Source organism: Canis aureus, chromosome 16, assembly GCF_053574225.1.
Source record: "Canis aureus isolate CA01 chromosome 16, VMU_Caureus_v.1.0, whole genome shotgun sequence".
NCBI classification, from domain to species: Eukaryota; Metazoa; Chordata; class Mammalia; order Carnivora; family Canidae; genus Canis; species Canis aureus.
Window position 1 is genome coordinate 59,322,338 of NC_135626.1, and position 27,633 is coordinate 59,349,970.

At 42.8% G+C, this 27,633-nt stretch overlaps 1 protein-coding gene across 1 annotated transcript; it reads left to right on the top strand.

Moving 5' to 3' along the window:
• The first annotated feature begins 126 nt into the window (after window positions 1-126).
• Window positions 127-27,073, top strand: MFSD11 (major facilitator superfamily domain containing 11). Its single transcript, XM_077854367.1, has 13 exons — window positions 127-581; window positions 1,113-1,168; window positions 2,264-2,371; window positions 3,679-3,758; window positions 3,877-3,973; window positions 5,172-5,230; window positions 5,958-6,102; window positions 10,916-10,956; window positions 18,046-18,111; window positions 19,693-19,818; window positions 22,749-22,923; window positions 23,598-23,733; window positions 24,362-27,073. Exons 1-13 carry the CDS (start codon window positions 486-488, stop codon window positions 24,524-24,526), a joined length of 1,350 nt encoding a protein of 449 aa, XP_077710493.1. The 5' UTR covers window positions 127-485; the 3' UTR covers window positions 24,527-27,073.
• Window positions 27,074-27,633: the final 560 nt, after the last annotated feature.

Below are 27,633 nucleotides of genomic sequence, written 5' to 3' on the forward strand. Positions count from 1 at the left end.
CCTCGCTGGGGCGCGCGGGCTCGGCCCCGCTCCCCTCCTCACGGCGCGCCTGCGTGCCTCGGGCGGGCGGGACTACATTTCCCAGCGGGCCGAGCGGCGGGCGCGGAGGCTGCGGTCAGGTGACCGGGTCGCCTGACCCGTGGTGAGTCAGGGCCGGCCGGGCGGGCGGGGCCGCGCCGGCCGCTGCACCTCGTCTTTGGCCCCCTCCTCCGTCGGGCAGGCCCTTCCACCTGGAGCCGCGAAGTGGTTGGCGCCTCTCGGGGCGGCGGGCCTGCCCCTGCTCGGATCGGGTCCTGGGAATGTCCTAGCCGCCCGTGCCGAGGAGTCCACTCTCGGGCCGCGATTCTGATCCGGGAGCTGGACGCGCACCGCTGGCAGCCTGGCTCGTGCATCTGCCGCCTCTTGTCACCGCCTCGTCTCCTTCCCCAGGATCGTCAGCGGCTTCGCCCCGAGGAGCTGCTGACCTCCGGCCCAGCCGAGCCACAATGTCCCCGGAATCCAAAAAGCTTTTCAACATTATTATTTTAGGAGTTGCCTTTATGTTTATGTTCACCGCCTTTCAAACTTGTGGGAATGTGGCGGTGAGTTGGGATTTGTTCTCCGTCTTCCGAAGTGCCTCTCCTAACGCCCCCCCCCCAAAAAAAAACCCAATAATAAACAGTCATCGTACCTAGCAGCGCGCTGAAATTGCACCTCCTATCTTCCCACCTGGCTTTCTGTGCTTCAGTTTGGTTTCACGTGTCAGATGGTTTGTAGTAAATATTGCATCGGGTCGGGGTGTCGAGCAGTTACCGCTTATTCCTCTGACCTGACTTGGGGTCTGCAGGTTGACCTGTCATTTCGTGCCTGCATTAAGGTCCACGTTAGTGCTGGGACAATTGAGGAGAAGGAAGCCTCAAGGCGTAGCTACGGCCCAGCTTTCCGCGCTCCCCGGGCCTCGGTTTGCCCCTTTCCTGTTCTTTCCGCTTGTCTCCTAGCCGACTTCCCAGGGAAGCACGGAGTATCTTGATTTTCACTTTGCCAGGTGCTTCCTTCTCCATCCTCGGAGACAAACTTTGGTGGGGAGGGAGACTGCAGAATGTTTTCACTGATGAGCTCTGTCTTCCACGCAGCAAACCGTCATCAGGAGCTTAAATAGCACAGATTTTCACGGCAGTGGATATACCAGGTATTGTACTCTATGGTTGGTTTTACTTCATGTATGACAGTAGTCCCCCCAAATCTTCAGAATCTCCGGCCTTAATACTGTGGTTGAATTAGGAGTTGTCTTGTCTCCACATCTGGGCTGCTTGGGAGAACGCAATAACGGTGATGAGTTTAGATTTCATGAGGAATTAAACACCGGGTTTGGAATCCTGGTTTCGGGACATAAGACCGTGTTGCATTAGGCCAGTGGCTTCTCTGAGCCCCGTTTCCTTGCTCAGGTAATTCATATAAAGCTCTTGGCACAGTGCCTGGCATTTAACAAACACCCAAGTATTGTCATAATTACATCTTCTCAATCCTAAACAGAGCATGTTTTATAGGGTTCTTGAAACATTAGTCCTCCCGTCTTTGTAATTTCGTAACGATTAACATACTGTCACCAGGAGCTTTTAGATTTTTGTTGAGATGTTTTGTCCCAGTTTTAGACATAGAGAAAATGAAAAGTTAAAAGGCCTTCATGAGTCAGTACATATGATTGAAGCTGGGAATGTAATGCACACATGGCTATAAACACGGGTTTCTTAATTTCTCTGTCATTAACTATAAGATGCTGACCATTCCCCCTTTCCCCACAGCTCTTATTTGGTTCTTTGTTACGTATCCTAAACCTAATCTTGTATATGACATTTGAGAATAGAGGGATGCTAACCTCTGGGTTTTTTTTTTTTTTTTTTTTAGATGATTGATAATAATACCACAGTTTTTTTTTTTTTTTTGTAGAGCTTTGTCTTCCAATTCCAAACATACATAAAACAGTTGGCTCTGTGTTTGTTATATGTTCTATGTTAGCTGTCATAATTTACTTGTTCACTAAAAGCGTATTGTCCAAGGCAAGCTGATTCAAAGGGAAATTTGATGAGACGTAAGGATTTTGTGTAAGTGAAAACTTCAGTGTAGGGTTCAGCTTACTGATAGCATTATTGTTAATTCTGGCTAAAGAAGTCAATGCTTATGGTAAAGAAAAATCTATAGATGCTAAGTATATTTGAAAAAAATGCACTTTTGAGACCGTGATTCAAGAGTTTTGTTTTTTCCTTTTAATGTTTTATGTGTACAGCATGGCAATTATTTATGGAGTGTTCTCCGCTTCCAATTTGATTACACCATCAGTGGTGGCCATTGTAGGACCTCAGCTCTCTATGTTTGCAAGTGGTTTATTTTACAGGTGAGTAGTGTGATTTTCTTTCATTTAATTCAAACACCCTCAGCGCCTTTCAAGCATATAGTAAACTTTTCATAAGAAATTGCTGACTTGGGGGTGTGTGGCTGGCTCAGTCAAAAAGGCACATAACTTTCAATCTCCAGGTTGTAGTTTCGAACCCCACATTGGGTGCAGAGGTCACTTAAAAGAAAAAAAAAATAGGGGATCCCTGGGTGGCTCAGCAGTTTAGCGCCTGCCTTCAGCCCAGGGCGTGATCCTGGAGTCCCGGGATCGAGTTCCACGTTGGGCTCCCAGCATGGAGCCTGCTTCTCCCTCCTCCTGTGTCTCTGCCTCTTTCTCTCTGTGTCTATCATAAATAAATAAATAAATCTTAAAATATATATATATATATATATTTGCTGATTTGGATTGAATAGAATACAGGCAGTATTTTTTTTTTAAGATTTTATTTATTTTTTCATGAGAGATACACAGAGAGAGAGAGAGGCAGAGGCAGAGGCAGAGGGAGAAGCAGGCTCCATGCAGGGAGCCTGATGTGGGACTCCAGGATTATGCCCTGAGCCGAAGGCAGATGCTCAACTGCTGAGCCACCGAGGTGTCCCGAATGCAGGCAGTATTTTAGGGATTTGGTTCTCTCCTTGATGCCCAGGGATTACCATATTGTTTTAATGTGATGGCGTGTGTGCATACTTGCTGTGATTTTACTATTAATAGGAATAGCATCTCAAAATCTCTTTCTATGAGAGTTGAAAAAATTTGGATTTCCCATGGAATAATCTTATTTTATATCAAATTGATTAACAGGAATTCAACAGAGATAAACTTTTTAAAAATTTTATTTATTCACGAGAGAGAGAGAGAGAGAGAGAGAGAGAGAGGGGGGCAGAGACACAAGCAGAGGGAGAAGCAGGCTCCATATAGGGAGCCTGACATGGGACTCGATCCCTGGTCTCCAGGATCACGCCCTGGGCTGAAGGTGGCGCTAAACCGCTGAGCCACCCGGGCCGCCCTCAACCGAGATAATTTAAGCTTTTTTTCTGGGTCATAGAACTACAGTCCCAGCACGTGCTGAACTATTGGCAAAGGCCCGTGGCAAACCCTTGTTCCATGTCCAATCTCACAAATTCAGAATAGTGAATTAAGAAATGAGTAGGTGAAATTTGTCCCCCCGTCCCCGCAACACTGGAGAAGTCATTTACAGGTTGACTTTTAAAAAAAAGAGAATCCTCAGAATCGATTCCTAGAAGGCATAATTGGCATTCTGTATGAGGTATTGTTTGACCGTAATGCGTTGACCTGTTACATTTTAGCATGTACATTGCCGTTTTTATCCAGCCTCTCCCATGGTCCTTCTACACAGCTTCTGTTTTCATTGGAATTGCAGCTGCCGGTAAGCATCTCGATGTTTATTTTCTTTGTGTTCTGGAATTTATTTAAGAATATCGTGTGTTTAGTGTGTGAAGCTAAGTGATTTCATTCCCTTGACAAACTTTTGGTTTGAATTTCAGTGCTTTGGACAGCACAAGGAAATTGCCTGACAATAAATTCAGATGAGCACACAATTGGGAGAAACAGTGGAATTTTCTGGGCACTCTTACAATCTAGGTAATAATCCTTCTGCAGCTCAGTCTTTTCTTTAATTCTTTTGTCCCAGCATTTTTTTTAGATCTTTGTTGTGTTGAAAATTCCTGTCTTCCGTGTTTGGTAACTTGAGTTCCTAGCTGCATATGATGCAGATTTAACGTTTTACAGAATTGCATGAAATGCATGGATCTGCCTCACTGGGATTCATGATTAGTACGGAGAAAAAAATGTTAACCATAACGTACTTAGCATCTGCTATGTTTCAGGCAGGGACTTTTGGCTTCATTACTAAATCTCAGTAATCCTCACTGCCTCATGAGACCAGTAGTAGTATTATCTGTGTTCTGCAGATGAGAAAACAGAGGCTTAAAAGTGAAGTAACTGATCTGATTTAAACCATCCTTATCTGGATTCCAAAGACCACATCCTTCCCACTGAGCTGCATCTGGTAGCTACTAACGAATATATTAAAATTTAAAAGTGAGGGGTGCCTGGCTGACTCAGTCAGGGCGGCATATGACTCTTGATCTCAGGGTCATGAGTTCGAGCCCCACATTGGGTGTAGAGACTACTTAAAAATAAATGAACTTAAAAAAAAAGTGAGATTAATTCTATCAATGCTGAATGATACAGCATATTATATATATATCCTCAGTAAAAAACAAAAACTGTCATTCTGTCATTGTATCTGTCCTGAGGATTTATCCTTGTGGATATTGCCTAAAATTGTGGTATCAATATGTCTTTATAAACGCGGGTGTTTCATTTGTAAGGGGGTGTATATTAAGAAACCAGAGTGTAAGTGAATGATTCCTTCTCTGGGAAAGTATGCTAAAGTATCTAATTAGATGCAGGTAACTGAATCATGGATTCCCTCTCCCCATAGATTCTTTAAAATATAGCCTTTGAGAAGTAGCATAACCTTGTTTCCAAGTAGTCATTTCCAGGTCCCAATAAATCACATGTTTCAAAGCGAGTCAAGTCTTTGAAGGGTGGTTCTGAATCAGGTCACCATCACGTGGAAGGAAACAATTCCATCTGGGTCATTTTTTCAGAAAGAGGGTGGAGTCGATACTTTTAAATGATCTAAGACAGGTAGATACTTTTAAAGTCACATATGCTTTAAAAATTTCTTTAACAAATGATGGAAAAACTGCTGTAAAGACTATAAATATGGAAATAAACCCTCAGCGTTCTATTCTTCCTTTTCTTTCTCCAGCTTATTCTTTGGAAATCTCTACATATATTTTGCTTGGCAAGGAAAAACTCAAATATCAGGTTTGTGTTACTCGCTTCGCTTTATTCACACATGTCAAAGGATAATAATAGTTTCTCCAAAAATATCCATTATTGCTCTGTTCAGATGGTCCTAATGAACCTTGCTGCCTTAAGTCCTCTCAGATTTCAGTGTTTAGTAACTTTTTCTCTTATGTTATTAAGCTAGGGTTTTAGTTTACGACTACACTTCAGGCGGCATCTCAAGGTAGAAGAGAAGGTTATGCTATGTATGAGCAGTCACCTGTTAGACTTTTTTTTTTTTTTAAGATTTTATTTATTTTTTCATGAGAGACACAGAGAGAGGCAGACAGAGACCCAGGTGGAGGGAGAAGCAGGCTCCATGCAGGGAGCCCGACATGGGACTTGATCCCGGGTCTCCAGGATCAGGCCCTGGGCTGAAGGCGGCACTAAACTGCTGAGCCACTCGGGCTGCCCACCTGTTAGACTTTTGAACCCTTGTTTTGTCTGTATGCTTCTTTGGTTAAAAGAATGATTACTTTATTGTGCTGTTTTTCTTTTGGCTTATTAGTATTTCTTTAACTGTAAGACAAAGGTGGAGGTATTCTGGGTGGTGGTGTTTCTTGTTTGAGATTTTCACTAATGCAATAAAGTAAACATTTAACAAGGAAATTCTAGGATGGTGTTAAACCACCTCTGAACATATGCTAAGTCTGGAATTGTTTGCGTGTCCAGTGCTATCTGCGTTTTTTTTTTCTTCTTCCTCCAGAGAGTGATCGAAGAACAGTGTTTATTGCCCTGACAGTGATTAGCCTTGTGGGGACAGTTCTTTTCTTTCTCATTCGACAGCCAGATTCTGAAAATGTCTTGGGAGAAGATGAGTCTTCTGATGACCAGGACCTGGAAGTCAATGAGTAAGAAGTTGGCAACATTCCTTTTTATTTGAAAATATATTCTGAGTGGATGTGGTGTAGAGATTACTAACCATTTGTGGCCCTAACTCATCCAGGATTGGGCAGACATTAGATAAAAGCTTTGTTTATATTTATTTATTTTAAGTAGGTTCCACACCCATCGTGGGGCTCGAACTGACAACCCTGAGATCAAGAGTCGCAGGCTCAGGGCCACTGGGTGGCTCAGCCAGTTAAGGGGTTCAACATCTGACTCTTGATTTCAGCTCAGGTCATGATCTCAGGGTCATGGGATTGAGCCCCTCCTTGGGCTCCTTGCTCAGCGGGGAGGGGGGATCTGCTGAAGATTTTCTCTCTACCTGCCCCCTTCATGCACACACACGTGCATGGGTGCTCTCTCTTTCTATCTCTCAATAAATAAAATCTTAAAAAAAAAAAAAAAAGTTGCAGCCTCTACTGACTGAGCCAGGCAGGCGCCCTGAGGGAGAGGTTTTAAAGCCAGTCATATGGGATCCCTGGGTGGCGCAGCGGTTTGGCGCCTGCCTTTGGCCCAGGGCGCGATCCTGGAGACCCGGGATCGAATCCCACGTCGGGCTCCCGGTGCATGGAGCCTGCTTCTCCCTCTGCCTATGTCTCTGTCTCTCTCTCTCTCTCTCTCTCTCTCTCTCTCTGTGACTATCATAAATAAATAAAAATTAAAAAAAAAAAAAAAATAAAGCCAGTCATATGAGAAAGAAGATGGGGAGCTGTGGGGCGGAAGAAGGGAAAAGAAGGGAGAGGCAGGGGAAAGCTTACAGGAGATCTGAGCCAGAACCCCAGGTTGTGGCTAACACGTTGTCAGACCCTGGACATTAGCCATAATCCCCTTATTTCTCTGGGCCTCAGTTTCTTCTTTCAATTCAGCTGGCCTCCTGTGTGCTTTAATATACAAAGATAAGGGCTTATAGAGTTAAATAGAAGACAGTCTTTGCCCTTAGTTATGGTTTCTCTGGTCCAGCCCTAAGATGTCCCCATGCATGTGGTATAGGTGAGTGACGGGGCTATCCACAGCTGTCACAGAAGATCCTCAGTCACACCCGTGCCCTTCTGTACTGCGATGGGTTTTTTCACTAACCTACATGGATGCTCTTCCAGAGTAGTCCAAATGGGGAAACAGGTATACAGTGCTCTATTCTTCAAAAACACTGTGCATTACCTTGAGCCTGTTTTAATTATAAGTAAAACTAAAACATCACAGATGATATCTCTGCGGGTAGTATCGAGGTCTGAGGAACGGGGAATGAGAAATCTTTGCCAGTTTTGTTTTTGCTTTGTGAATCAGTAAATTGTGAAGATGACGTTATAGCTTTTTTTTTTTTTTTAAGATTTTATTTATTCATGAGAGACACAGAGAGAGAGACAGACACAGGCAGAGGGAGAAGCAGGCTCCCCGCAAGGAGCCTGACGTGGGACTCATTCCCAGGACCCTGGGATCACAACCTGAGCTTGAAGGCAGATGCTCAACCACTGAGCCATCCAGGCACCCATTATAGCTTTTCATTTATTGTTAAAACAGCATTGAGCATTCTGTGTCACCTTGTCATTCTCAAAAAGGCCTAAAATTGTCCAGCTATGGGATCATTAAGCATTCAAAATTTCACTAAGTTTGTTTAAAGCAAAAGAGAGGTGTTAATCTTTGGTTAAATGTGTTTGTATTTATGTATATGTATTAAGATGATACGTATATATAATGTAAACCATGTGTATATGGTTTTTATCATAAACTAACAAATATTGGGAAAGGAATCTTTGAAGAGGAATATCACAGATTCAGCAAAAATTAAAACACCTGTTGGTTTAGTAAATGTCAGATGTTGGTACTGTGCAAAAACAGCCCATCCTTGTTTTCAAGGAACTTTGTGGATAGACAGTGGATCATATAACTGTAAGGTACAGTGCTGAGGAGTATTGCTCAGTCATTTTAGCATATTCTCTTCCTGAATTATTTCCCAGACTTGAAGCTTCCTTGTTTTTATTCTATAAATAGTGCAGACTCTGTGCCAGCCCCCTTCTAAACCTGAGGGTACAGCAGTGAACAAGACAGATAAGTCCCCGTTCTTGTGCCACTTAATTTTAGAGGGGGTATAGACAATACACATGTACAACTGCAAAGTAAGTGTTAAGGAGGAGTGGTGATGGAGGGCTAGGTGGCTCACTGAAGCCATTGCCAAGGCCAGGTGGTGGGAAGGAGTGTGGTGAGTGCCAGGGCTGCAGGGAGGCCGTGGGACTCAGCACAGGGAGGGAGTGGAAGTAGGATCATCTGCAGTAGACAGAGAGTTAGTTCTGGGAGCAGGACTATGGCAGGACAGCAGCTTCTTTTCTTTTTTAAAGGTTTTATTCATTTATTCATGAGAGACACAGAGAGAGGCAGAAACACAGGCAAAGGAAGAAGCAGGCTCCCTGCGGGGGCCCTGACGTGGGACTCAATTCCAGGACCCCGGGATCACGCCCTGAGCTGAAGGCAGCCGCTCAACCACTGAGCCACCTATGTGTCCCTGCAGCTTCTATTCTTAGTGTGATTAGAAGCCATCTAAGGGAGGCATCTGGGTGGCTTAGTTGAGCATTTGACTCTTGATTTCTGGCTCGGGTTACGATCTCAGGGTCTTGAGATGGAGGCAGAGGGAGAGAAAGAGAGGAGGTAATATTTAGGTTGTAGGGGATGAAAGATAATTTTCCCTTCACTCTCTTGGGCAGCCCGGATGGCTCAGCGGTTTAGCACAGCCTTTGGCCTGGGGTGTGATCCTGGAGACCCGGGATCGAGTCCCATGTTGGGTTCCCTGCATGGAGCCTGCTTCTCCCCCTGCCTGTGTCTCTGCTTCTTTCTCTCTGTGTGTCTCTCATGAATAAATAAATAAAATCTTTTAAAAAACACTTTTTTTCCCTTCACTCTCCTATGTTCTTAATCGAGACCCCTGTAATAAAGATTAAGGAGGGAAAAAGTACCCAGAGGTTTATTAGCACATATGCCTCGTGTATACATGAAGGAAACCCAGGGGAAAATGAGTAATTCTCCAGGATGGCTTAGAATTTAGATTTTATATGCCATCTAAATAGGGAAAGGGGAGGAGGGATGCAGGCCTCTTAAGGGAGAGTAGATGATTTGTTGGAAAGATGAATAGACCCTTAGGAGACTAGATGGGAAACGTGATAGTTTGTGACACACTGTTGATATCTGGTCTCCTCTCTTGTGACAAGAGTCAATCTTTCCTGTTTGATGAAACTCCCAGAGGTGATGTATAACAGTTGAGTTGCTTTTGGAGGATCTGTCTTGAGGCAGATGAGGGGATTTAGAGAAAGCCTGTCCCCACATTTGCTGTTTTTCGAGTGCCTGCAGCTTCACATAATCCATATACCAAAGTGGCGTGTTTGTGGTGGCACCTTCTGCTACCCTTCAAAGTTGAGACCTTAAAGAGGTAAGCTAGGAGTGAGATGGGAGGGTGTTAAGAGGGCTTGACAGTGATCTCACTCTGCCCCCTCCATCCTTGCAGGCCTCAGGGACCATCTAGTAGGATTCTAGAAATGGTTCCCTTTAATATCTCACTGAATTGAATTGGGAGTGATTTGCACCTGAGTTCTGGCTGGCTTGATTGTATTTTCATAGTCTATAGAGTATATAAAACAGTTCCTACTTATTTATCTGGGGTCCGAAACGTAAAATACGACAATCCTATACCTGATCCTACCCCAACTACAAGAGAACTGTCGGTTACTTGGGAGTCCAGAGTTTTTGCTTCCAGGGAAAACGTGAGTTTTTATGGTGAGGAAGAAAGGGTTTTCCTATTGGTTAAAACAGACTACCTTTTTGTGTCGCTAATTCATATATATAAGTCACCTATATCTCCATGAGGTTTCTTTTTTTTTTCTTTTTTGTGAATAATAGTATGTAAAGATGGCAGAGGAATGAGTATTACCCTATTGGCTGTAATCTTTTAAAAAATGTCTTTACTGGGGCACCTGGATGGCTCAGTGGGTTGGGTGTCTGCCTTCGGCTCAGGTCATGACCCCAGGGTCCTGGATCGAGTCCCGCATTAGACTCCCTGCTCAGCAGAGAGTCTGCCTCTCCCTCTCCATCTGCTTCTCCTAGTGCTCATGCTCTCTCTCGTTCTATCAATAAATAAAATCTTTAAAAAAAATATCTTTACCGTAATCGTAGTTAACAACTATACTTAAACTACATGGCCGCCTTAAATTCCTCCAGTTACATGGTAGTGCCCCTATTTTATAAACGGGGAAGTGAAACTTAGAGGCATGAAGTAACTTGTCTAAAACCGTATGATTGGTAAGTGGCAAAGCACAGCGCAGACCCTGAAGCCCATGTTGTTGACCTGTAGCTTCTCTGGCACCCAGCTGTGGAGCACAGGTGCTGGTATTGCTTTTGAAGAGTTTTCACACTGCACAACTGAGTTTTGAAGGAGTCAGAATAGAGGGAAATGGAGTTCTTATAAACTGTTTTTACAGTATGAGAATAGCAGGGTGGAGGAGATTTCTGTTCCGCCAGAAGTATCCTTTCTGCAAAGGACAGGCATCTGTGCTGTCAACTTAGTATGAGAGAATGGTGTTTGTTAATAAAGAGCCACACAGGTGGCACTTTCACCTCATTCTCTGAAGCCAGGACAGGGTCCCATCGGGACACCCTGGAGCGAGGAGCATTGCAGGCAGTGGAAATATTTGCCAGACTATGCAGGGAACAGAACTTTGATGAATGTCAATGAAAATATCGCATTTTTGTTCTCTTTTCAGTTTTCAGAAGAAAACACTTTTTGTTTTACTTTTTCAGGTCTGCCCAGAGCACTATGGGAAAAGCAGTAGATGCCTTTAGTAAGTATTTTCTGTGTCTGAAATGCGAGACCTGTTCAGGAACACCTGCAGCGTTTGCCTTTACCCCCTTCCCTGGTAACTCTGGATTGACGATCCCCCAGGGTTTTCGTGTTTTCAGGTATGCCCCACTGCAGGGCGGTAGTTTTCTCAGTCAGTGTCTCTGTAACTGGGGGCCGCACAGGACGGATGGTACCCTGACTGCCTGGCCTAGGGCCCTGTGAGGGAGGTACAGGGAGGTGCGGAGAGCTTGGGGGCTGGAGCTAATTTACACCAGCCAGTGAGGACACACAAACCATCTCCTTAGAAGTCACTGGGAAGAACAGCTAGGCTTGTCTGTGGAGGGTTCTTCCTCGCTAAACCTCCCTCTACGTTTCTTTTGTATTATTCTCAAAACCACTCTGTAAGTGTCCTAGAACACAGGCCTACCATTCTCTCCATTTTATAGAAGAGAAGTTTGAGGCTTAGAGAAATTATCTACCCAGGGTCAAATAGCTAGTACATGGCTAAGGTGGGACTTGAGCCCAAACTGTGACAGGCCAGGCCAGCGATTCCCATTATGGCCATCTTGTTCCTTCTGAAACCGGCAAGCATGGCTTCCAGTTCTCATAAGGCCTGATATGGGCCAGTTCTTTGCTTCTCTTAGTCTCTTTGTCTCCCAAAGAGAGAGAATCTGATGACTATCTAGTGGGATGCAGTTTTTTGGGGTCATGTTGTTTCAGTTAGGCTCCTGGGCCTTATACACTTCTGTGCTTGTGGCTAGACTATAGGTTGCCTTGGGCTAGAGTGCCAATTCTTGTTCTAAGCAGCCATGGCCTAAGTCAGATGACAAAAAGCACCCAACTTATAGTCAAGAATTCCTCATTTTCTAGAAAAGGCTTATGGGTGTGGTAGTCTTGAGTTCCCAATGTATAGTATATTATTGTTTGGGCTGTTTAATCAGACTTTTTTTTTTTTTTTAAGATTTTATTTATTCATGAGAGACACACAGAGAGAGGCAGAGACATAAGCAAAAGGAGAAGCAGGCTCCCTGCAGGGAGCCTGATGTGGAACTCGATCCCAGGACCTCGGGATCATGCCCCGAGCCAAAGGTAGATGTTCAACCACTGAGCCACTTAGCTGTCCCATAATCAGGCTTTTATTATATGTATTTCTTATGTTTCCAGAACACATTTGCAATGATACAGTATAATTAAAAGGATGTAGCCAGACTGTCTCCCAACAAGATGGGAGGTCACCACAGTCAAAGGTCCAGCTTTGAGCTTTGCAGGCCTAGAAACGCATTTGTCACAAGTCCCGTTATTGATCAGAGGGACCAAAGGGGAAAGGGCTCAAGCAAAACAAACCACAGAAATCTCAATTTAGCTATTTATGATGCTGTTTAATATTTTTTAGTGAGCCCTTTCATAGATTTTCCCTTGGTGTTCCCTTCTTGGCCTAGAAAGCCACGTTGGCTTACTTGGTGAGCCACGGAGTCAAGGAAAGGGAGATTGATGACCTCCAGTTTTATGAAATGATCCGTCCAGCCTTGGTAAGGCTTGATGCAGCCTCCGCCACACCACTACCAAACCCCCGATCTCCCTGGCTGCCTGTTCATACTAACCAGATTCAGGGTGTCTTTCCTGGATGTATGAACTTCGTCTCAACTTCTCTTTCTGTAAAATGAGGCACTAACACAGCAGAGGCCACATGGTTTCACCATAGAACTAGTTGGTTGCTCCACTGGGTGCTGGAGTGATAGGATGTTGAACCATCTAGTTTGAATGGGGAGAAAGAAGGAACAGCCAAAGAGGCAAGTTGCGTAAGGTGCTACAGGGCAGGAAAATTTAGGAGCTGGTTCCTGGGCCCTTGGGAGGAGTGTGAGGTAATGAGGTAACAAGCCAAAGAGAAGACAGGAAGCAGACTGTCCAAGCTTTAAATAATCTGTCTGTGGGGTGGGGAGCTGTGTTTCATTTTTTTATTAATCATCACATTCCCTCTGTTGATGCTGTGGTGCATGTTGTACAGAAAAGGCTTCTGATTATCTGAAAAGCACGTCATTTCTTTTTCTTTTTCTTTTTTTTTTTAAGATTGTATTCATGAGAGAGACAGAAAGAGAGGCAGAGATGCAGGCAGAGGGAGAAGCAGGCTCCACGCAGGGAGCCCGATGTGGAGCTCCATCCCAGGACTCCAGAATCATGCCCTGAGCCAAAGGCAGATGCTCAACCACTGAGCTACCCAGGCGTCCCAAGAGCACTTCATTTTTTAACCAAATGCATATGTTTGATGGGATTCTAGAAAAAAAAATTAAGATTTTATTGTTTGGGAGAGGGAGAGAGAGAATGGGTGCACGTGGAAGCAGAGGGAAGTCCAGAGGGAGAAGGACAAGCAGACTCCTGCTGAGAAGGGAGCCCTCCTTGGGGCTTGATCCCAAGACCCCAAGATCATGACCTGAGCCAAAGGCAGATGCTTTACCCACTGAGCCACCCAGGTGCTCCAATTCTAGAAAATTTTTAAAAATTTATTTTTTGGTCTTGAGGAAACAATTCTGAAGTTCATCCGGAAGAATAACTGAGAATAGGGGCAGCCCACGTGGCTCAGCGGTTTAGCACCGCCTTCAGCCCAGGGTGTGATCCTGGAGTCCCGGGGTCAAGTCCCACGTCGGGCCCCCTGCATGGAGCCTGCTTCTCCCTCTGCCTGTGTCTCTGCCTCTCTCTCTCTCTCTGTGTCTTTCATGAATAAATAAATAGAAAAATATTTTTAGGGATCCCTGGGTGGTGCAGCGGTTTAGCGCCTGCCTTTGGCCCAGGGCACGATCCTGGAGACCTGGGATTGAATCCCACGTCAGGCTCCCGGTGCATGGAGCCTGCTTCTCCCTCTGCCTGTGTCTCTGCCTCTCTCTCTCTCTGTGTGTGACTATCATAAAAAAATATATATATATATTTAAAAAAAAAATAACTGAGAACAGCCAAGAGAGTTTTTGAAAAGGAGAACTTTCCTTTAATAAATATTAACATTTATCATGAATTCATTTGAACACTTTGGAATACAAAGAGCAGTGGGGTTTCTAGAATCAGTCCCATGTCCATAACACTACAAATACAATAAAAGAGATTCTTAAATAAAGTTAGAGAGTGGAGTGTATAGGAAAATAGACTCGAATGTTATATCTTCTTGCATTCCAATGCAATTGGATTCAATGTAAAAATGAAACTAGAAAAGTAATCCAAGAAACCGGTTAGAGAAAAGCCTTGTAAAAGCAACTTATGCAAACATTAAGAGAAAAGGTGCCCTTTGGTTGCTTAAAATATAAAACGTCTAACTGTCAACAACCTATGGGGGACAGCTGGATGGCTCAGCGGTTGAGCATCTTCAGCTCAGAATGTGATCCCAGGCTTCTGGGATCGAGTCCCACATAAGACCCCCTGTGGGGAGCCTGCTTCTCCCTCTGCCTGTGTCTCTGCCTCTGTCTCTCATGAATAAATAAATAAAATCTTAAAAAACAACAACCTAATAGACTTAAAATGATAGGGAAGACATTTGCTTAAGAATGAGAAATGGAAATTTGAAAGTTTTCCATCAAATTTTAAAAGATAAAAATATTTGTCCATGTTATCGGGAGTATGTACTTACAGGCATAAGACCACATTGCTGATAGGAAGATATATTATTTTCTGAAGAACAATCTGTCAGCAAATATCAGAAGCCTTAGAAATGTTTGTGCCTTTATCCTGACAATTCCACTAATAGGATTATCCTCAGGAAATAATTAAGAATTTTTGTCAAGATTTAATGGCTAAGATGTCTGTATTAGTGAGAAACTGAAAGTAATTGAAATATTTCATAACAAGGCATCAGTGCGTCTATACAAGAGATTATTCTAGCCATTAAAATGATCTTGATGAATGTTAGAAAATATTTATTATGTGGAAACAAATTTTAAAATAGTATATATAATGAATTTTGTTTCTATTAAGTTTTTTTTTTAAATCTGGAAGGAAATCCATTAAACTGTTAGATTATACTTTTTCTCTTAATAGAATAGGTTTATTGAATGTAATTCACAGACTGTACGATCTAAGTGTACAACTCGTTGGCATTTAGTATATTCACAGGGTTGGGCATTCATCACTACAGTCAATTATAGGACTTGTTCTTCACCCCAGAAGAGATTACTATACCCATTAACATTCACTTCCCATTTTCTCCACTACCCCAATCCCTCACCCTAGGCATCCATTAACCACCCTAGGCATCCATTAACCCTCTTTCTGTCTTTAGACTTGCCTCTCCTGACCTGGATATTATTTTATATACATGGAATTGTGCTATACGTGCTTTTTTGTGACATGTTCCTCTTACTTATGGTTTTGGTTTTATGGTCGTGGTTTTGAGGCTCATCCATGTTATGGCATGTTACAAAGAATGGAGTGTTTGTAGGCATCATGAATAATGCTGCTGTGAACATCCATGTACAGGTTTTTGTGTGGATGTACATCTGCACATCTCTGTGTGTGTATCTAGGAGTCATGGGATTGCTCTGTCTGTGGTCGCTGTTTAAGCTTCTAAGGAACCAGCAAATGTTTTCCCGAGCGGCTGCACCATTTTACGCTCCCAGCAGCAGTGTCTGAAGGTTCCGGTTTCTCCACCTCCTTGAGTCCTTATCTGTCTTTCTGATTCTGGCTGTCCCAGTGGGTGTAAAGTGGTGTCTCATGGTGTTGATTGGCATTTTCCTGATGGCTAAGGGTGTGGAGATTTTCACGTGCTTGTGGTCATCTGCATCATGTCTCTAGAGAACTATCTACTCGAGTCCTTTGCCCATTTTTTATGGGTTGTCATTTTATTATGGAGTTGTAAACATTCTTTATATATTCTAGATAAAAGTCTCATATAGGATTTGCAAATATTTTCTCTCATTCCTTAGGTTGGCTTTTCATTTTCTGGATAGTATCTCCTAAAGCACAAAAGTTCTAAATTTTTGAAGAAGACTGATTTACCTTTTGATTTTTACCTTGTGCATGTGTTTTTGTTGTCCTGAGGTCCTGCTTGGCCCCAGGTCACAAAGATTTGCTCCTGTTTTCTTCTAAGAGTTTTAGTTTCCACTCTGACATTTAGGTCTGGGATCTATTCTGAGTTCATTGTTGTGTATGTTGTGAGGTAGGAGTCCAACTGCATTCCTCTGCCCGTGCCACCTGTTGTCCTGCTGAAAAGACTGATCTTCCCCATTGAATTGTGCTGATTCTCTTGTCTAAAATCAATTGACTGTAAATGTAAGAGTTTATTTCTAGATGCATGTGTCTGTCCTTATGCTGGTACCATGCTCCGCTGATGGCTATCAAACTTTGGAGTTGGAAAGTGTGACCTTCCAACTTTGTTCTTTTTCAAGATCGTTTTGGCTATGATGGGCCCCTTGAATTTCTGTATGAATTTTAGGATCATTTTGTCTATTTCTGTACCTAGATGATGTTGTGTTGTTATTTCTATCATCTTTTTAGAGCTGTTGTAGATTCACAACAAAATTGAGGAAGAGAGTTCTCCGATGCTCCCTTGCCCCTCACACATGCACAGCCTCCTCCACCAGAGTGGCGCATTTGTCACCGTTGATGCCCCTGCTACATTCACACATCGCATCACCACCCAGAGTCCACAGTTTAACATGAGGGTTCACTCTTGGTGTACATTTTATGGGTTTGGACGAATGTATGACAATAGGTAGTCACCATAATAGTATTATTCTAGGTTGTTTTAAAATTCCTTTTTGTAAATCTTCTGATTATTAGGCAGCCCAGGTGTCTCAGTGGTTTAGCACCGCCTTCAGCCCAGGGCCTGATCCTGGAGACCTGGGATCAAGTACCACGTCAGACTCCCGACATGGAGCCTGCTTCTCCCTCTGCCTGTGTCTCTGCCTCTCTCTCTCTCTCTCTGTGTCTCTCATGAATAAATAAATAAAATCTATAAAACAAAATCTTCTGATTATCCAAAAACAAACATGGTTTGCTAATGTCATTTTTTAAAATTAAAAATATTGTTTTAAACTTTGTATTGACCAGGGGTGCCTGGGTGGCTCAGTCAGGTGCCTTTGGCTCAGATCATGATCCCAGGGTCCTGGGATTGAGCCCCACATCAGGGTCCCTGCTCAGTGGGGAGCCTGCTTCTCCCTCCCCTGCTTGTGCTCTCTCTTACTCTCTTTCTCTCAAATAAATAAATAGAATCTTTAAAAAAATAAAAATAAACTTCATATTGGTCATATATTTTTTCGTGAAAATGGTGAAAATGTCATACTGCATTTAGTCTTACTACATTTCAGTGAGGTTAGATAAAAAAAATACCCTCTTCTGCATGTGGCGAAATTCAGGACAGAGCATTTGTGTCTTGTGTAACTTCTGTAGTCAGCAATTGAGCAAGAACTAAAAAACCTGGATCCGCTATTCACTTAGGAGTAGTTTAAATCTGTGGCCTTAAATTATGAAATGTAAGCAGGTTCAAAGAGATAGTTAAAATGTGCAGTTTTTAGACATGCATTTTCCTTTGCTGATTTCCACCATATCAAACAGCATAAAAATAGATGTTAAAGTAGTCATAAGCAAATATGCAGAACTGAAGTTTCGGTCCTCAGATCCAGAGAACTGAGAATCACAGGAAATGGTGTGGCAGCCTCTGTGCGGTCAGCAAGCTCCCTCGGTGACGATCTGGAGTCCAGTCTTCAAGTCGCTCTGTGCCCTCTCGTTCCTCTGAGATGTTATTGCTTTGCCAGCCATGGACTCCCTTAGGCTAACCCTTGGTCAAGTCTGTTGAAAGAGTCATGTTTTATTTGATTCTATTTCTTTTCTCTATTCCATGGTTTTTAGTTTTTGTTTTTCTTTTAATTCAAGCTGGAGAATATGGTGGGGGAAAGGCCACTCTAGAATGTATTGAAGCCGTTGAAATAAACACATTATTTACAGGGCAGATTTTGTTCATCTCTTCAGCATCTGAATCCTTAACCTCAGTGCCACTGTATTTGTCTACTGGCGTTACTGACAAGGGGTGTCCGGGTTAAGTAAATGTTTTAGGATTTTTGTTTGAGTAAGTACGATCTAATTAAGCACTCCTGAATTGTTTTCTTTATTACAGGAAAATCTCTTAAGCTGTGTGTCACCAAGGAGATGCTCCTCCTTAGCATTACAACTGCTTATACAGGTAATGGGATTAATGATGGGGTTTTCTGTGGCTACTTTATGACAAAGGGTGGAAAACAACCACTGCGTGATTCTTTCCCATAGTTCTGTGTACTGACAGGGCTCAGCTGAGTGGTTCTGATGGTCTTAATCGAGGTTTCTTATGGGTCCTATTAGAGGCAGCTGGGGCCACAATGTCCCAATAGTTCCCTTTGCATGTCTGAAGGGGTCAAGTGCAAGGCTGGGGGTCTCTCCGTCTCTGTGTCTACGTTGTCTCCGTGGCTGCATGACCCCCTCCCACATGATCCCTTCCTTCCAACCTGGCAGGAAGGCCAGATGGCTTAGAGGCCAAGTGCACCAAAAAGGGCAAAAGGAGAAGCTACCAGATTTTCTTCAGGCTTAGCCCTGGCATGAGCCTTATTCCTCTGCATTTCATTGGTTAAAACACATCACAGGGCCAGCCCAAGTTCAGTGTAGGAGGATTCTGCACAAGGGTTGAACCCTGGGAGGCACAACTGATGATATTAGGGCAAAATGGAACACTACAAAAAATAATCCTGAGTAACCTTGTGAGTTTTTATAGATTCATATACTTCCTAATGAAGTGGAATGAGCTCTGTGGTTTACCCTGGGTCGTTGGAGCACTCTCAGATCTTCAGAATGATGAGATTGGTTTCTTTTTAAAAAGTTAAGAAAAAAAAGTAAATTAAAAAATAAGTGTTAAGGGAAAAAAGTGCTATAATGTGCCAGCGATTACTTTTGCCTTTATTTGCCTTATAGGTATGAGCATCTTTTTTTGAGAAATAGAAAAAATGGTAAACATCTTTAAAATTCAGAAAGTTTTTGTAGCATTGAGGAATGTAGAAGACCTTCTACTGATTAGTCTTAATTTTTTAACCCTAATTATTAAAACTTATTTTTCTGGGAAAAAGAGTTTAATGAAAACATTGTGCCTTTAAGCAAGGTGGATGGTATGCATTGGTTTGCCAAACCTACATTCCTATTAACCTTGGAGAGCTGTTAATAAGGGTAACAAACACTTTAGAAATCACTAGTACAGACTTTACATATGTGCCGCCCTCTGTCCATCCATCTCCACACAGAGAATCGTTTTTGTTTTTTAAGATTAATTTATGTATTTGAGAGAGACAGCATGTGTGTGTGTCTCTGGGGGAGGGACGGGGGCGGGGCAGGGAGAGAGAATATCTCAAGCAGACTCCACAGTAAGCTTGGAGCTCCATGTGGGGCTGGATCCCAGGACCCTGAGATCATGACCTGAGCTGAAATCAAGAGTTGGGTGCTTAACCTACTGAAGACACCCAGGTGCCCAAAGGACTTAACAGAAGAGTTAAGACAGAGAGCAAAGACACTCTTCTGTCTTTGCTTATTTGAGTTGTGTATTTTTATCTGAAATACATGGCAACTGCCATTTTGAGGTTAATTCCATTTCATCAGCTAGATAGCATAAAACTGATTTGCTTGGGGGGAGTAACATGTCAGGCTGAATGAATTTTATTGTGTACGTATATAATTCTGCCAGCCATGAGGAAAAACCAGGAATGGAGATTGTGAATATATAATTAAATCTGATTTTTTTCCTTAGGTCTGGAATTGACTTTCTTTTCTGGTGTCTACGGAACGTGTATTGGTGCTGTAAATAAATTTGGAACAGAAGAGAAGAGCCTCATTGGACTTTCTGGCATTTTCATTGGCATTGGAGAAATCTTAGGTTTGTTAAAAAAGCGTTTTTGCATGAAATCACTTTGTTGTAGTTATAGATATTGTAAGTGTACTTCACCTCTTTACCCTTGAATTTTAATTACCTTGCTTATTTTCACCCAGACAGGTATGTCTTTTTTTATGATCACCGTTCTAAGAAAACTATGTTTGCCATATAATTCACAGACAAAACCATACATAGGAAAACATACAGTCTCTTCCAGCTTTTTTTCTTAAAATACTTAGGGAAAGTATCTTCTGAATCTCTGACACAAACTGGAGATCCAGTGAGACAAGTCACTTCGAACTTCTAAGTATTGAGTTTCTGTCAGACTTCATAGGCCCAAGGTCTCAGTCCCATAAAGATGCCCTCACTTCAGATGCCACTTGCCAAGAATCCCAGGTTCCCAGGCTACCTACATTTCTGTCTGACTTGGCTACGAATTTGGAGGTTCCCATAAACCTCTAGGAAAATGCTATATTTACTGTTAAAGCTTATTATAAAGAATACAAGTGAATAGCCGGATGGAGGCACATACGGCAGAGTCCAGAAGGGTCCCGAGTACAGGAACCTGTGTCCCCGTGGAGTCAGGATATATTACCCTCCCAGTATGTGGATATGTTCAACCAACCAATCAGGGTAGCTCTTCCAAACCCATCATTTAGGGGTGGTTATGGACATTTCATTACAGAGGCAAAGGTGATGAGATCATTGGCCAATGGCAATTGAACTCAATCTCCAACGCTCTCCCCTGCCCTGAGCTTAGGGGCTGGGACTGAGGGTTCCAACCCTCTAAGTAAATCTTGGTCCTTCTGGCAACCAGCAGCCATCCTGAAGCTAGCAAGTCCACCCCTAAACCCCCCTCAGCAATCATCTCATTTGCATAAGCTCTGGTATGGTCGGGAAAGAGTAATAGAGAACAAACAGAAGACACGCCTGTCACTGAGGACATTCCCAGGGTCCTAGGAGCTCTGTGCCAGGGAGGAGGAGGGACAAGGCAAAGACCAACATGGATTTTTACTGTACCACATTAGGTATTCCTTTTTTTTTTTTTTAATGTTTTTTTATTCAAATTCCAGTTAGTTAACATGCAGCATGATATTAGTTTCGGGTATACAATGTAGTGATTGAACATTTCGTCCCACTCATGGTGCTCAGCACCATGCGTGCAGGTATTCGTCCGTCAGCCACACTGGCTCGATCCCTGGAACAGTGTGTTGGATACCATCCTGTAGGAGGAACTTACCAATTCATCACATACTTATGCCTCCATTGTATGACTGAGACTCCCTGCCCACATGGAGCTTCTGGCCTTAGGGGAGAACATAGACAATAAACCCTCCTAGGACCCTTGGAGTGGCCCGCGGTGATCAGCATGTTGACAAGAGCAGACAGCCTTTTCTTTCCCTGCTTTATTGCCCACACCTGGAGCCGTACCAGGTGTTTATGTAGAATATGGTTATAGTAATTATTGTGATGTTTTTGCCCATTCTAGTATCTGTAATCGTTCTGGGTTGTTTTTAAAATTTTTTACAACTTTATTGAAATGTATCTCACATGCCATATACATCACCCCCTTAAAGTGTATGTGTGGGTCAGTGTTTTTTAGTATAGTCACAGGTTGTGAGTCATCCCTACAATCTAATTTTAGTACATTTTTCTTGCCCTTCTGCAGGCAACTGCTAATGTGCTTTCTTTAAAAAAAGAAATGTTCATTTCTTTAAAACATACTTTAAAAAATACATTTTTTATCAGTAGACAATATTTAATTGTACAGATATATCACATTTTATTTATCCGTCCATCATTTGATGAACATTTGGGTTGTTTCCACTTTTTGGCCATTATAAATAATGCTGCTGTGGACACATATGTATATATATTTTTTATGTGAAGGTACGTGTTCACTTCCTTTGGATATATAACTAGCACTGGAATTGCTGGGTCATATGATAACTCCACGTTTGCCTGCTTTTTCTCCTCAATGGGGCCTGCTTTCCTGCTTCTTTGCCTGAGGTACTAGGCAAAGAAGGTACTTTGAGATACCAGACTTTGTGAACTTCACCTTGTGGGGTGCTGGACATTTTTATATTCTTATAAATATTCGTGAGCTTTATTCTTGGCTACAGTTCATTTACTTGGAAACAGTATGACTCTTTCAGGGCTTGCTTTTAAGGTTTGTTGGACAGGACCAGAGAAGTGCTCAGACGAGGGCTAAATCTTCCTCGCTGTTGAGGGAAGACCGTTCTGTGCACAGTGCCTGTGAGTCATAAGATATCCTGTCTGGCCAGGGGGATGAGGCACTTTTCCCAGCCCAGAGCGTGGCACTAATACATCTAATCCTGCTGGACTGTTCTTTCTCGGGCCTCTGTTAATTTACTCACAGTATGTGCCAGTCAGCACTTAGGGAAGCCTCAGAGCTGTAGATTTCTAGAATTGTCTCTGTGCAGCTTTCCTTTCTGATAGCCCATTCTGGAACTCTGTAGCCACCTAGGTATCCTTGGACTCTCAGCCCCATGTCCTCCACTCAGGGGCTATGGGTCCCCCTGCCCACACTCTCCCTCCCTGCAGCCCAGCTAAGCTTCTCTCTAGACCTGCAGCTGGGCTCACCTCCTTCACTTCCTCTTTGAGAGATTATTGCCCTTTGTCGTCTGGTATCTCGTATCTTCAAAATTATTGCTTCAGATTTTTGGTACTACTTTTTTTGGCAGGTGGTAAATCCATTCCTCGTTACCCCTCTGACCAGAAGTCTGTTCTGATTTTTTAAATTTCTTCTGCTTCAATGGTTATTTTTTATTTTTAATATTTGTGCTTTTCCCCTTGATTAAATTAATTGTTGGCTTATCTGTTTTAATTTTTTTTTTTTTTCAGAGAACCAAAATTTTGATTTATTAATCTGGCCTTGGGTTTTTCTCTTCTCTACTTCGTTGGTTCTGTAGGTGGAAGCCTCTTTGGCCTGCTGAGCAAGAATAATCGTTTTGGTAGAAATCCAGTTGTGTTGTTGGGCATCCTGGTGCATTTTGTAGCTTTTTATTTGATATTTCTCAATATGCCTGGGGATGCCCCTATTGCTCCTGTTGAAGGAACCGATAGCAGTGCTTACATCAAATCCAGGTATAGTGACTGTCATTTTTCTAGTAATTTAAAGAAGGGTGGGAGGTAATGGGTGGCTAGATATTCAGAATGGAGCAGTTAATCATTTTCTGAAAGTCTGTTCTCTCTATAAGGTCATCTGTCAAATGTTAAATGAATAAGCCAGAATTAGTTTAAGCAGGAGCTCATAGAGAATCCCAAGTTATTTTTGTAATTGTCGATTTTAACCTTTCAGCCCACTCAGTGTTTTTTCTTGATCTATGACAGAGCATATAAGTATCTGATGTGATTTTATAGGTCTGCATTCTGAGCAGTGAAGAACAGTGAGGAGAGGGTAGGCCGTCCCGTCCATTCACAGTTGGTTATGTCCGTTTTGAGGATCTTACTTTCTTCCACTCCACTCCAGTTCATTATAGATGTAGAATTTATGTCCAGATCCACCATGCAAGGGCGTCCCTGCCCGAACCCATTGTCTGCTCCCAGATAGTTCATAGACCAGAGTTTGCTCAGACTGTCACGGTGAGTGCATTTGAGCATAAATTGTTACTCCATGGAGTCTGGTATTTCTTCTTGTTTCTTAGTGTTTATAACGTGTGAGTGAAATGCTCTAATGGGGGAGTTGCTTTTACATTTGAGACGGCTCTAACAAATATTGTTAAGAGTGCTCCTCCTAAGTTCATTTTCCTCTTCTGCAGCAAAGAAGTTGCCATCTTCTGCAGCTTCTTGTTGGGCCTTGGGGACAGCTGCTTCAATACCCAGCTGCTTAGTATCTTAGGGTTTCTCTACTCTGAAGACAGTGCGCCAGCCTTTGCAGTCTTCAAATTTGTGCAGGTACGCCAACACTGTGTTCTTGATCGTTCCCAAATGAGAGTCGGGGCATCCTTTAAAGCGTTTCTGATTGGACTTCAGAAGCAGCGAGGGGTGTGATTTTCTTTCCCCTGCTGTGTAAGATATTTTTCATTCTGGTCTCAGTGCTCAGATTAGAGCCTTTCTGTCTAAGTACCAGAGTCCCTTTGTCCTGTAGATAAACAGGTTTCTGGCCGGGTGATGTTATTTCATTACCGAGTTTCTCACAAAATCCTATTTGATCTATTTATTTTTAAAGATTTTATTTATTTGAGACAGAGAGCAAGTGGGCATGCATGACCTGGGGGAGGGGCAGAGGGAGAAGCAGACTCCCCCTGCTGAGCAGGGAGCCTGATGTGGGGCTCGATCCCAAGACCCTGAGATCAGCACCTGAGCCAAAGTCAGATGCTTAACTGACTGAGCCCCCCAGGCGCCCCACAAAATACTGTTTTCAATACCAGATTGCCGCTTACTTGATTGTTGCTGGCCTTTGCACATTTGTGAGCTGGTGACTGACAGAGTTCCCTCTGGGCGGTGCCGAGGGTGGCAGGGCTCGCTGGGGCACGGTGGGGTCCTCTGTGCACATCTTCTGACCTGTTTTGTTTCTTCTCAGTCCATCTGTGCGGCCGTGGCATTCTTCTACAGTAACTACCTTCTCCTTCACTGGCAACTCCTGGTCATGGTGATATTTGGGTTCTTTGGGACCATTTCGTTTTTCTCCGTGGAGTGGGCCGCCGCTGCCATCGTGGCCCGGGGCTCTGACTACCGAAGCATTTGACCCTGGGGCGCCCAAGAGGTGGGGCGCAGCTTCTGGTGGCGTGGCGGAGCGAAAACTCGGCTGAAGAAGCCACCTTTCCTTTCCGCGGAGTGTTGGATGTTGTTCAGGAAGGAAGATCAGAGAATTAAGACTGCTCAATCTGCCAGGGTTGGTGTTCAAGTTTACAGATATTATCTATTTAAAACAAGCAGAATAAGGGAAACTTGTTCTGTCAGTTATAATCGTTCAGAGATAATGTTTTTCAATTCCTATGTGTCGAGTTCCTTATAATCATGTTCTAGAGTGTAAATGTTTTCTTCGCCCTCCTGTTCTCATTGAAAGATCCTGCCCTGATTCAGAACACTAGGCCGTATGGCAGATGAAGATTCTTGCTGGGCATGGGTGTGTGCTACCATGTAGTAATAGGGAGCATATGCCCACCCCACGTATGTGTCTGTGAACGACATTTCAATAAATTGTGAGATGCCTTAGTGGAATATTTGAAAAGGTTTGCACTTTCTTCCTTCTTTAACATTTTGGTTTGATGAGTTTTCCTACCTTGTCATTTGTAGCAAGGAGTAGCTAATTATAAAATGAGGTAAAAATTGTCTAAAGTTTTAAAAATGAATCTAACATGTAAACGAACAAAAACTCTTTTAAAACAACAACAACACATATTTACCAGAGAGGATTTTTGCTAGAATTTTCCTAGAAGATGCAATGCAAAAAAAGGGGAAAGGAGGTACATGTAAGCTGTTGCATGGTTGCAGGTTGCTCTCTGTCACAGAGCAGACACCATTCCTCATGTGTGTCTGGGGATGCAGCATAACTGTCTGGAGGGATGTTTAAATGGACATGTTCACTTTCCTCTGTAGGAGCTTGCTTTACAAATTCTTTCTAATCGACATATAATTCAAAAACCATGAAATTCACCATTTTGAAGTGTACAATTTAATGTTTCTTCTTAAGTATATTCACAGGGTTGTACTGCCATCACCATGATCTAATTCTAGAACATTTTCATCACCCCAGAAAGAAACCCCTGCCTTTTAGCAGTCATCCCCCATTGTCTGGCCTGGCACTAGCAAACACTACCCTGCTGTCTCTGGATTTGCCTATTTGGACATTTCTTATGAATGGGAGAGCTCACTTTTACCTAAGATATTTACCTGTACAAATGATGAGTTTTAGAGCAAGGTAAATTCAGCCAGGAGGACAGCTAATACCTTGTTTTCTATTTTTTTTTTTAAACCTAATAGAAATTTGGAGATTTTTATAGTTGGCCTACAAATCTGAAGAAATTCAGTAGCATGTGATTTTCAGACTTGATGGCATGTATACTGCAGGGAGTCAGGAAACTGTAGTTACCTAGACTCCTTAGAGAAATTTAGTTTGTGTGGAGCACCAAACTCTTGTTCCAGGTTGTATAAAGTTTTGGTTTTCTTTTTCAAAGTTGAGATAGATAAACTCAGTTGTTTGTTGATCCTGTATAAATAATTTGTAAATGCTATTGCAGAATTAATACAAATGGTTTTATTGTCTCTGTAAGCACGTGACTGCTTACCCAGGTGTATTTTCTATCATGGTATAACAGATAACCCCAAAACTTAGCTACTTAAAATGACAAACACTCACAGTTCCATGAGTCAGGAATCAGTGTCACTAGGCTAGATCCTCGGGTCAGGATCTCTCCCAAAGCTGGGCTGGGCTCAACTGGGAAAGGACCCACTTCTCAGCTCACTCTTGCAGTTGTTGGCAGGAGTCAGCTCCTTGCAGGCTGCTGGTTAAGGATCTCCGTTTCTCGTGGCTGTTGGCCAAAGGCCACCCTCTGTTCCTTGTTACAGGGCAGCTTACAACATAGAAGCTGTCTTCATCAAAGAAAGCAAGCAAGAAAAGCCAGAGAATGCTAGCAAGACAGAAGTCACAGTCTTTTGTAACTTAATCTCAAAAGTGACATCCCATCACTTTTGCTATATTCTCTTTGTTAGATGCAAGTCACTAGTTCTGGATGGGATTACACAAGGGGTTAGCACCAGGAGTCAAGGATTCTCTCTGGACCATCTTACGAGGCTGCTTATCATACCAGGCTTAAACTCTCTTATATTTAAGCTCACAGTGGGCCCCGCATTCCCACATCACTCCTCCTCCTGGGCTCTTGCTCCATTTGCTCATAATGGATCTGCAAAACGAGGCTGGCAAGAGGTTAAGTAGCTTCTGTTAATGACACAGCATACTTTCCTCCAAGAAAGCTGTAGCATATTGTCTCCACTAGGAGGATTCCTGGTAACTCTGTCAAGAAGGAAATGAAATAGGATGAGATTCATAGTCAAAAACATGACTGCATCCCACAGATACGTACAATCATACTCAAAGTTCTGTACTCACATTGTGTTTCCTGGAATTTTGGTTTTACTCAGTTTTTTTTTTTTTTATTTTTAACGTCTATAAATAGTGTCGATCTTGGTGGGATCTTTAGATGATGGGTAACAATAAGCTCATCTTTTAAGTTTTTTTCATATTTGAGTTAAAATGTGACAATGAAATAAAGAGTTTAATTTTTATACTTGTGCACTCTGTCAAATAATTTTATCTTCATATCTGTGCAAAGTAAAAGTATTAGCTTGCTTTCACATGGGGTGTGTGTGCATAAATATGGGTGCACTGCTCTTTAATCGAAAATTTAATAAGGGGATCCCTGGGTGGCTCAGTGGTTTGGCGCCTGCCTTTGGCCCAGGGCGCTATCCTGGGGTCCCAGGATCGAGTTCCACGTCGGGCTCCCGGCATGGACATGGAGCCTGCTTCTCACTCCTCCTGTGTCTCTGCCTCTCTCTCTCTCTCTCTTTCTGTTTATCATAAATAAATAAATCTTTAAAAAACTTAAAAAAAAAGAAAATTTAATAAGGTATATATTGAAATTTGGTGGGACCTTGAACGACCTTGACTGAATCACAAATGTCTTCTCCACTAGCATGAAGAATTCTCCACACCCCAGAGTCTTCCCAACAATAAATAGCTCAGCCTCTATGGAAAGCAGGGTGGTTACAGAAAAAACTAAAACTGGAATTTACTGTATGATCCAGCAGTTCCATTTTGGGGTATGTACCCAAAACTATTGGAAGCAGGAACTT

Coding starts and splice junctions, on each gene's coding strand:
- MFSD11 (XM_077854367.1), top strand. CDS start 486: ATGTCCCCGGAATCCAAAAAGCTTTTCAACATTATTATTTTAGGAGTT. Junction 10,957..18,045: donor AAAAGCAGTAGATGCCTTTA/GTAAGTATTTTC, acceptor TCTTTATTACAG/GAAAATCTCTTAAGCTGTGT. Junction 22,924..23,597: donor AGTGCTTACATCAAATCCAG/GTATAGTGACTG, acceptor CCTCTTCTGCAG/CAAAGAAGTTGCCATCTTCT.